At 46.3% G+C, this 11,330-nt stretch overlaps 1 protein-coding gene across 1 annotated transcript in view; it reads right to left on the reverse strand.

The window, feature by feature from the left end:
• The window catches only part of TBX19 (T-box transcription factor 19), a 31,016-nt gene that overhangs the window by 12,075 nt on the left and 7,611 nt on the right, over positions 1 to 11,330 (reverse strand). The window contains exons 2-3 of the mRNA XM_045797481.2: positions 2,386 to 2,650; positions 903 to 1,037 (exon numbers count right to left, since the gene is read on the reverse strand). Of these exons, the coding sequence (XP_045653437.1) occupies positions 903 to 1,037; positions 2,386 to 2,650 (400 nt within the window). The remainder of the gene's footprint in view (positions 1 to 902; positions 1,038 to 2,385; positions 2,651 to 11,330) is intronic.

The following is an 11,330-nucleotide window of genomic DNA, read 5'->3' on the forward strand; positions in this document are numbered from 1 at the left end:
AGCAAATAAAATGACTATAAAAAACCTAATGTTCATCGGTGGGGAGCTGATTGCCTGAAATACGGGATAGCCTCTGCAGGCACTTCAGAAAAAGAGATGTGCCTGAAAAAAGAGAAATCTGCAGACTAATGTATACAACATGAGCCAATTCCTGTGAGGCAGTCCATATTCTCATAGATATTTATATAGATAGAGAATATGTGTGGGGAGAAAACACACTTGAAGCTATTATTTGTAGTGTTCTTGCGGAGTGGGATTCAAAAGGCAGGAGAGAGGGGCGCCTGGGTGGCACAGCAGTTAAGCGCCTGCCTTCAGCTCAGGGCGTGATCCCGGCATTATGGGATCGAGCCCCACATCAGGCTCTTCTGCTATGAGCCTGCTTCTTCCTCTCCCACTCCCCCTGCTTGTGTTCCCTCTCTCGCTGGCTGTCTCTATCCTGTCGAATAAATAAATAAAATCTTTAAAAAAAAAAAAGCGGCAGGTGAGAAAGAGATCGTTTTTACCTTTTCTTTTTCATTTTCACTGAACATACTACTGTATTATTTATTTATTATGTGGGGGTTTCTTTAATAAACATGTATTACTTTAAAAAAAAATTTTTTTTTGTAAGTTTAGTCAGGAAGAATCCAGCCCTCCCCCAGCACTTCTGATGACGAGCAGACCTGGGAAGCTCTCGAGTGTGTAAATGGACCCAAACATCGTGCCCGGAGAGGAAGCACTGGCAGGCTGTGGGCAAACAAGCAAGAGGGAGTGGAGAGGGCTACCTCACTGCTTAACTTCATCTCTGCCGAGATCTCTGAGATCCTGGAAAACCCACCTTTCATGCACACATGGTCCCATCCTCCCACTGAGAAAGTCCCCCTTCCAGGGGACACTTCCACACGCGCCCCGCACACGCTTACCTCCTCGTTCTGATAGGCCGTCACAGCTATGAACTGGGTTTCGGGGAAGGAGCAGTTCATCACCATTCGATGGGCACCTCCAACGCGCACTATGTGAACCTGGGGTTCATATTTATGCAGAGAATTCAACATTATCTGTGAAAGCGGAGAAGGAGAGAAAGAGAAGCCTTACAGAGCCCACGGCGGCACAGGTGACAACGAGCCAGCGCCCAGCCCGGTCAGGGCCACCACACCATTCCCTCGTCTGCAAACTGAAGGGGGGCCAGTTTTCCGGAAGCTTCCAGGGAGCCTAACATCAGAGCTTATGCCAGGCTTGCCAGAAAGTTATTCTAAGGAGTGTCCATTCTCAGCCCAAATCCTGCCATCCTTTTTTTTTTTTTTCCTCTCTCTCTCTCTCTCTCCCTATTTTCAGAACAATGTGGATTTTGGTCCATTAAGACATACTGTTTTTCTTCATAGGAGGAACCCTGAGATCTCAAAATACCAGCATGGCTGCATGCCGACTCCTGAAGGTAAAAAGGTAAAAAGCGACTACCTGAAGCGTGATGACACCCGACACCTGCCGGTCACGCCACGTCCCCTGTGACTCACATGGAGGTGTACTGAAAGTCTTACGTTGTGAAAAGGGGGAGGCAAGAACGGTTTACTCTTCAATTTCCTGCTTTAATGAAGAACTGGAACCTTCTGAACACGGCCAGGACTCAGGTGGCTCACCCTCTCCTGGTGAAGCGTGAGCTCCCGGGTCCCCGCAGGCTGGGCACCGGGGTCAGACGAGGCACGAAGACCCAGGGCTGAGAGGCTCACAACACGAAACAGCGGGGACGGCAAGCCTCTCCCCCAGCCACGGCGCTGCCCCCCGCACCGTCCACATTTTCTAACATGAATCACAGCCCTACACAGCACACCAGTATTCGCAATCCTTCCAAGAGAAAACAAAAGACGAAAAAGCCCCGAATTCTTGTTTACTCTAATTGGAGACCTTAAATAAAACCTTCCTTATTTAAGGTTTGTTTGTTTTTCTGAAAACCCAAAGCCGCTTCAATATTCTATTGACAATTATCATAATGCCCCAGTGGAGGCAGTAATTATTTCATTTAGGAACAGCTTTTTATTAAGGTATGTGTCTATTGCCAACATGCCACTTACACCAAAAAAGAGAGGGAACAACAGAACCCGGGTACCCACCAACATCCCCTCCCGGGGCTGGGTAAAAAGCATCACACACAAGACAGAACTATGAAAGGGCCCTTGATGATTAAGTAAACTACTGCACTCTCTCACTCTCTTAACATCAGGAAGTCCATTAAAAACTGAAAGCATCAATTAAGAGCTGTTTATTCCTGTTCACATTTGGACTCCAGGGAATAATTGGCTTCCGTGGGAGAAGAGGCCGGTGAGGACCCCTCTAATTACCTAAATGCACCCTTGATATTTCTTGATTGGCGCTGTGGGGCGGCCGGGTGGCCGGGCGACCTGATCGTACCTGCCCACCTCCATTGAGCTTGTTGGTCAGTTTCACTTTGCTGAAGGAGATGGGCGCTTTCATCCAGTGCGCCCCGAAGTTGGGGGAGTCCGGGTGGATGTAGACGCAGCTGTGGCTGGAGACCTCTGGCTTGCCTGCGGGCACCCATTCCCCATTGACGTACTTCCAGCGGTGACTGTCCGTGGGGACGAAGTCCAGCAGGAGGGAGTACATGGCGTTGGGGTCCAGCCCCGTGACACTAATCTTGAGGACGGGGAACATCCGTCTAAAAGAAAAGGCAGAAACGGGGTCCCAGGAGGGATGTTAGGATGCAGGGCACCTGGCGCCTCGTCAGCCATCTCTGGAGGAGACCTGCCTTGGAGAGCCTTGGGGGTGCAGAGAATGCCCAGGGCAGCAGCCCCCATTCCCACAGAGCCTCTTTTTGCAAATGCACTTTATATCGGGGTTTTTACTTTAAATCATCATGCTCCATTTTAAAGTCTGAAAACCACCGATGTAGTCATTTGACAGAGGATCCTAAAGCCCAAAGTGTATCCATCAGATGCCACATTCTAATGCCACAAACCAGTCCTTCCCCCTTTCACAAAAAACACCAGTTCTGAATGATAGTAATAGCAGGAACAGTGAAAACGTGGTTCCGTGGTAAAGGAAGTAAGGGAATGCTTGGCTCTATAGAGTTAGACCAGTTCCTTCCCTGCATGACTTCTCAGAGCCTTTAATATACAGATGTGCAGTATAAACCCCTGCGAAGATAGGGACTGTGCATGCACTGAACTGATATGACTGTGGAACCATCCTTGAACTGAGTATTTTGTGGGAATTTGTGCCCAAGACGCACCGATCTGGATTCCTTGGTCCTTCTGCCGTCCCCCAGGACAGTACCAGCAAGTTCGCTCTCACATATTTGCAGAGGCCCTTCATCTGGCTTCTCGTTCCCTCTGGTTTGTTTTTCCTTCACCAAATGTACTAAGTTGCTCCCAATTATCCTTAAGAGACCTGGTTTCCAGACAATCCCCCCCACACACACACCACCTGACTGCCCCAGATACTGCCTTATTTGTCAATACCTCTTTTAAAATCTGAATCCCCAAATGGAGAAGCGGACCATCCAGAGTCTAGACACGTGCTGCTCAAAGAGGCCCCTGAACCAGCAGCATCGGGATCGGCTGGAAGGTCATCAGAAATGCAGAACGTCAGACCTCAGTCTAGACCTACTTAATCAGAAGCTGTGCTTTTCCCAAATCCCCAGGTGAGTCACAGGAACATTAAAGCTTAAGATGTGCTGGTATAGAGCACCTCCTGAGAAAATAACTCAGGAGAGGTGCAAGGGAGGGAGGGTAAGGGGAGTCAGAGGACTGGTGCTCTGATGAGGCTGGGAGGAGAATGGGGCGGGAGAAGAATGAAGGAGAAGCTGGGATGGACTGGCTGCCTGTTGAGAGGAGGGGTCCGAAGATGCCAGGAACGGGGTGTTGAAAGCAGGGAGGGGCACACGGGAAGATCGGGAGGGTCACCAAGGACATCCTACTATGGACACAGGTGCCCAGCATTGAGAGGAGGTAGAAGGGAATTGATACGTATGGAAAATGAAGGAACTGACAGACAGATGACAAGGGACAGACCTAGAGATGGGCTCCAGCCACACAGGTTTCCAGTCTCCTGAGCTGACATTATGTGGGCGTCCTGAGCAATCCGGACATAGATGGGACTCCTTTTCCCCTGGCTCAGCCCACCTCACTGATACTTCCTTTCCTGGCTCCTCCTCCAACCTAGTCCTCCCGCTGAGGATGCATGGAGGGGTTCGGTTTTTGCCCGCAGCCCCACAGTCCCCTTTTCTAAATGCCCTGCCTCAGAGACCACTTCCCATCTCTTTGTGCAGAATACAGAGCCTGGCCCGTGTCTCTGGTCCGTGTCTCTGCTCCGGCCCTTAGCAAGGAGTCAACAGTCCCTCTGAGAGGCCAGACAGAAGAGTGATTTGAGTGAAGGTCGGGTTCCATCTCCCGCCCTTCCTGAAGCTGCTCTCCAGGCCAACTTCAGGGTCTCGCTCACCCCGCGTCGCTGAGCTGTGGCAAGAACTGCAGGAGTTTCTTCTTCAAAGTGCTTATTCCAATGCCTGCCACCTCATGACGACTTTGCAAGTGTTGGCTATCCCGTCATCACATCCCAGCCCTTCAGCTGGCCCTGCTCTCCTTCTGTTCCAGAATCCTACCTGGGGGCAGTGACTTTGGAAGTTCGAAACACAAAGGACATCAGCTTCACCTCCCTCCTACCTGGCTGACAGGTACCACTTCCCTCCACTTTTCTCTCTAGACAGAAAGGGGAGTGACTGCTAATGGCTTTGGGTTTCTTTCTAGGGGTGATGAAAATGTTCTGGAATTAGATGGTGATAATGGTTGCACAACTTTGGGACTATTCTCAAATCTACTGAATTGTATACTGACGAAGGGTGAATTTGATGGCATACGAATTATTTTTCAAAAACAGAGCAAATTAATAACTTACACCACCTCAGCTTTTATTCTCCAGCTGGGATCACAGTCATTTATAAGGAGACTGTGGCCTTGGGGCAGCTGGGTGGCTCAGTCGGTTGGGTGTCTGCCTTCAGCTCCGGTCATGATCCCAGGGTCCTGGGATCGAGTCCCGCATCGGGCTCCCTGCTCAGCGACGAGTCTGCTTCTCCCTCTGCTCCTCCCCCCAGCTCGTTCTTTCTCTCTCTCTCTCTCAAAAATAAATAAAATCTTTAAAAAACAAAAACAAAAACCAAAAGGAGACCCTGGCCTTGGGATTATGCATGGGAAATGCTGAGGGCTCCCTCCCTCCCTCGGCTCCCAGCAGAGCTGTCTCTCCCCTCCCTCGGTCCTGGCGGGCTCAAGGAGAGAAAACCTAAATAGGAGGTTAGGACAAGTATTTGAATTAAATGAGACTCCTAGAGGAAAACCTGCATCAGGTAGCGCATCTCAAGTCCAGGTCCTGCCTGAGCGCTGTGTGACTCAGCCCATCACTCCTGTCCCTTAATGACATGATGATACTTCCGTGTAAAGGAAAATGATGGTCCTCCCCTCGGGCACGACCTATGACATCGAAATTCGTCCACTTGCATATTCTTTTGCTTTTTCTTCAACAGAAGGATTTCATCTGTTCTTTTCTCTTCGTATCAGACGAACTATGCCCTTCCACAACATATTTCAACGTTTTCAATTATTTTAATAATATTGGCCACGTATAGAAAGCAGAGGCGCCCTGAGAAGCACAAATGGCATTTGCAAAGAATCACCAAAGTGGACCTCAGAAATGATCCCAGGGGCCACACTGGGTCACTGTGACAGCCAGGAGCCAGGCTTGTTTCTATGAGGTACACAGAGAGATGGTCTGATTTCTGGCCCATTGCTTTTCCTGAAATGCTTAAGTTGTTTTGTTTTGTTTTGTTTTGTTTTGTTTTGTTTTGTTTTGTTTTGTTTTGTTTTAAGAAAACACAGGAAGGAAATGTGCAATTGTCATTTCACATATAAAGTTAAAAAGTACGGAAAGTTTTCTCAGTAAGGATATGTAGTACATGTGAAAGTAAAAAAAGAAAAGAAAGCTCATATAACATATCCTCTCCATACACTAAACAGCCCCTCAAGCATATGGCATGGCTGTTATCTTCAGGGTGTGAAATATGAGGGTTTCCTGTAATTCTGCCTTAAGATTGAAGAGATGATTTAATGAAAGACAGGTTTTCAAATGGCAATTGCTAAATACTGAATTTTACTCTGCACCCGGGACTTAACGTATGTACATCTCACGTCAGTCTTATTTTGCCCCATGGAAGCAAATGTTATTATGCCCATTTCACAGATGAGGAGACTGGGGTTCAGGAAGTGAATCTGCTCCTCTGACGCTGCCCCACTGCCTTCTCTTTTATTACACTCACCACACCTTCTCTCTCTCTCTCTCTCTCTCTTTAAATTGAAGTATAGTTGACACACAACGTTACATTCGTTTCAGGTGTACAACACAGTGTCTCTCCTTTTTGATTTTTCTAGAAAATAAATATGGGTCACAAAGAAGGGAAAAGTCCCCTCGATGTTTACCGAAATCTAACTATCTAATTAGAGGTTTATTCACTCATCGAAAGAATGATTTTTGAGTGCTGCTCTATGGCAGGGACTGTCCTAGGTGGGGTTCACTGGTAAAAAGACATGGACCCAGGGTCTTGTTCACGAAGCTTACATTGAAACACAGAGATCGGGCAACAAAAAATATAAACAGGTTTCTTTTTAAATGTAGAAGATAATTTTAAATTGCAAGAGTGCTATGAAGGAACAAAGTGGGTGATGTCACCTAGCGAAATTAAGAGTGAGAAACTACTCTAGATGCATCTTAGTAGGTCCAGGCGGACAGTAAGCTAAGACCCAAAAGGAGAAGAAATGAGTCCTACAAACACCAGAAATGGCTTCTATGAAAGCAACTACACACAAAAGGAATAGCGAGTACAATGGTCCTGGGGTCCGAATAAGCCTGACCTTGAGGACTACTGAGGAAAGAGAAGACCAGTGTGGACTAAGGCAAAATGAGGGTGGGGGGTCCAGTTTTCATTTCTGCCCTCTCTCCTAACAGTATCATGCTAGGTCTCACAAAGAACGTAGCATGACCTTTAATTCCAGAATAAGGGAATGCGTAATGGCTTCTCTCCCTTCGTGCTGTGCCCAGGAGCTACAGCTGATGTTCTAAAGAACCTATGACCACATGAAAGACTCTCACTACCATCAGCCACCAGAGACATGCAAATCCAAAGTGCAGTGAGGAATCACGTCCCGTTCACTAGGAAGGCTGGATTAAAAAGGGGACAATACCAAGTGTTGACGAGGATGTAGAGAAACCGGACCCCTCGTACATGGCTGGTGGCGATGTAATGTGGTAGAACTGCTTTGGAAAACAGTCTGGTGGTTCCTCGATCAGTTACAGACAGAGCTGCCATACGACCCAGCAATCCCGTTCCTAGACACATGTGCAAGAGACGTGAACACACACATTTACACAAAAACTGGTACACAAATGCTCACAGCAGCATTATTGATAATATCAGAGCAAAAAAAGTGGACACAGCCCACATGCCCATCAACCGATGATAAACAAAATACGGCCCATGTACGTAAGGGAATATTATTTGGCAATAAAAATGCTACAACACGGATGAAACTTGAGGATATTAGGCTCAGTGAAAGAAGCCAGTTACAAGGGACCACATATTGTATGATTCCATTCATAGGAAATGTCCAAAGTAGGCCAATCCATAGAGACTGAAAGAAGATTAGTGGTTGCCAAGGCTGAGTAGGACGGGGGATGAAGGGGGGGTGATGGCTGGAGATACAGGATTTCTTTTGGGATAATGAAAATGTTCAAAAAATTATTTGTGGGAATATACGTATAACCCTGTGAATATACCAGAAACCACAGAATTGTACACTTTCGGTGGGTGAATTGCATGGTCTGTGAATGATCACAATAAAGCACTTTTAAAAAGTAAAGAAAAAAAAAGCAAAGAAGCCACAGTGCCCTGGCTTTTAGAAGGACACATCTGAAAAGTTACAGAATGGGGAGAGCTGGGTGGCTCAGTTGGTTAAGAGTCTGACCTTTGATCTCAGCTCAGATCTTGATCTCAGGGTTGTGAGTTCAGGCCCTGCACTGGGCTCCATGCTGGGTGTGCAGTCTACTTAAAGGGGGGGGGGAACTTTGTGAAAAGTTACATAATAGTTTATCGCTTTATTCTCTTTAGTACTTCATCTGCCAAGAATGTTATAATTATTTTTATTTTGTGACATAGCTGCAGTTGTGGTGAGCACAGCATAATGTATAAACTTCTGAAATCACTATGTCCTACACCTGAAAATAATTGTGTTACTATGTCAATATACTCAAATAAAAAAACTTAAAAAAAATACTTTTATTCTTTTATCACCACACGAATGAACTAAGAGATGCTATGTAGTTTTTAACCTACATTATCCCAACGAGGAATAAATAAGTCAGTGACCTTGCCACAAGTCTTGTAACTGGGACTGGAACTCATCCTAACTCTAGGTCAAGGTCAGCTCCTGTGCCTCACCCCCACGTCCCCTTCCGCTCCACAATGACCAGGGCGCATTATCTGGGGATACTCTTAAGTATTTACCTGCGAGCAGCACACACGCCCAGGCTTTGTTTTCCAGAATGAACTGCACTTCTAATCCAGTTAACTTTTCCTCCTTTTCTTTCCAAGGTCTGGCCAACCGCAGAGAAGCCCCAGAGATCTTAGAGGAGCTGGGAGACATGTAAATCAGTCCCTAATTCAGGAGTGGGGGGGAAGGGAGAGGGAAAGAGAGAGAGAGGGAAAGAGAGCGAGAGAGGGAGAAGGAACAGGGAGCCACCGTGGTGGGATGAGTAAGCTCTCCCCGAAACCACGCTCGAAGAACCACAGGTGGTTTGGTTTTGCCCGTGAGCTCCCTGTCGCTTTGCCAGGAGGCCAGTTTCTCAGCTTCTATTTTCCTAACAGGCGATCTCGAGAGCCAGTGCTGCTGAAGGAGGCTAGGAGGGGTGAGGTTTGCAGGAAGAAAGGAGGCAGCTTTTATAGGTGGGGGAAGAGCAGAGATGGTTAAAGGTAAAATTCACTCGCACATGTATAAACCTTCCTCTGTCTGCTCACAGAACTGTACTATTCATGAAATACTCATCAGAGCATTTGGAGTGCGTGTGTGTGCGTGCGTGTGTGTGTGCGTGCGTGTGTGTGTACTGAAGGTGAGTAGCAGTATCAGGGAGTCAAGACACCCTGGCGAGAGGCAGGTTACACAAACACATACAATCCTCATGAATCGTAATTGCAAACCTGGGACAAAAATGTCTGTGGGCTACAGGGCAGGGACATTCATTTGCACAACCTCCATTTCTCCCCTCTTGCACGGTCCTCGCGTCAGCTCGCTGCCCTAAATCACGGGCAAATTCAACTTCATGATTCCCAACGCTTATTTTTTGATAACAAATGGGCGCACCAGTTACATTCGAAATGCTTCCAATTTCTGAACATCTGTTCAAGGCAAATCTCATCAGAATGGGGTCGAAATTATTCAACTGCATGGAAATACATATGAAATACGGCATTTTCCCCTAAAGGGAAGATGTTCTGGTACAGAAAACAAGAGGTGTGAGGGATTTCAGGCATTTGCCTCAGAAGCTGAAATAAGATTTTTTCTCCAACCTAAAGTCAAAGTTCCTCGCTCAAAGGATGGAGAGAAAAGAGAAGACACAAGCTGGACACACTACAGGGAATTCAAATGAGCTCAAGGAGGCATCGTAACTGCTGTCGTTAGATCTGAAAGACAACCAAGTATGGAAACTAACAGTTATATTTAAAAAGAGGGAAGGAAAAAAGCAGGGAAAGAAAAGGAGGGAGAGAGGGGCGCCTGGGTGGTACAGCGGTTAAGCGTCTGCCTTCGGCTCAGGGCGTGATCCCGGTGTTATGGGATCGAGCCCCACATCAGGCTCCTCCGCTATGAGCCTGCTTCTTCCTCTCCCACTCCCCCTGCTTGTGTTCCCTCTCTCGCTGGCTGTCTCTCTCTCTGTCAAATAAATAAATAAAATCTTTAAAAAAATAATAAATAAATAAAGTAAATATATGTACCACCTTTAAAAAAAAAAAAAGAAAAGAAAAGGAGGGAGAGAGAAGGAAGCAGGAGAGACGGAGGGAGGAACGAAGGTGGTCAGGATCCGAGTTTCTGGGGCTCATCCAGAGGAAAATCCTCTCTTTACTACTTCTCATCTATGTCAGAGGCAAGCCTCCTATTTATATATACAAACGCGTCTCCCGTTTGAAAATGAGACTGAATTCTTTCAACCGTCCATCCTATGTTATTTCAAAATGTCTCTTTTTAAAATTTTGTGTAAAATCAATTAATTAACATATACTGTATTATTAGTTTCAGAGGTAGAGTTTAGTGATTTCTGAGTTGCTTGTAACACCCAGTGCTCATTCCATCAAGTGCCCGCCTTAATGCCCATCCCCCAGTTACCCCATTCGCCCCACCCCCTGCCCTCCAGCAACCCTCAGTTTGTTTCCTAGAGTTCAGGCTCTTATATTGGACAGGAACAATCTGATTACCCCCACTGATGCTTCTAGAAATCCAGAAGTCTGCCCACAGGGGCTGGCAGGTTATATGAATGAAAAGGGCTGGAGCTGAGTGTTAAACACGAGAAATCATCTTCTGCACAGAGAAGGGCCGCGGGGGCAAGCGCCCCGGGCTCAGGAGTTGGTGTGAAAGGCAGGGGTGAAGCATTTGGAGGAGACACTATGGGTCTGCGGGCAGAGGACAGTGGGTACAAAGGAGATACACAGGAATAGACAGATACGAGAAGAAGACGGGACAGGAAACAAGATCTTTCTGTATCAAGAACAATAAGGTGTCGCAAACGATTTAATCTGTGAAAATAAAAGATTGAGAGTAATTCCAGGCCAAGCTCATTCCTTATCAACACATCAATTTCTTAGACATGCGTCTGCCCTTCTTTATCTGAAGTATAAAGGGAACTGTCTCCCTCCTGGCAAAATCTGGACCCTAAGGGGTCCAGAAATCATAACAGAACCTAAAAGAAGATTCAGTTCACTGGAGAAGGGGCAACGGCAGCAGGACCTCCACAGAGAAGAATAACCAAGTTGGCTGTAACAAGACTTTTCTACAAAGAATATTTTTCACATATTTCATATTAAAGGGCATTAAGCATAGGAAGAATTTTATATTTTAAATATGCAGAAAATAATCATATAGGAGAACACAGTCAAGAGAAAGCTCTTCCCAAATTGTAAAAGTACATGCCAATATATCACATTATTAAATTGAATTTTAAATGGTTTCAGAAACTTTATTTATTCCTCATTGGAATAGACGAACTGTATTTTTACTTGGTGATTGTGCTTACTTTACTTTCATGGATGGCCC

The sequence above is a fragment of the Ursus americanus genome, chromosome 2 (assembly GCF_024610735.1).
Source record: "Ursus americanus isolate L20-20 chromosome 2, mUrsAme1.1.p, whole genome shotgun sequence".
In the NCBI taxonomy this organism is placed as follows: domain Eukaryota; kingdom Metazoa; phylum Chordata; class Mammalia; order Carnivora; family Ursidae; genus Ursus; species Ursus americanus.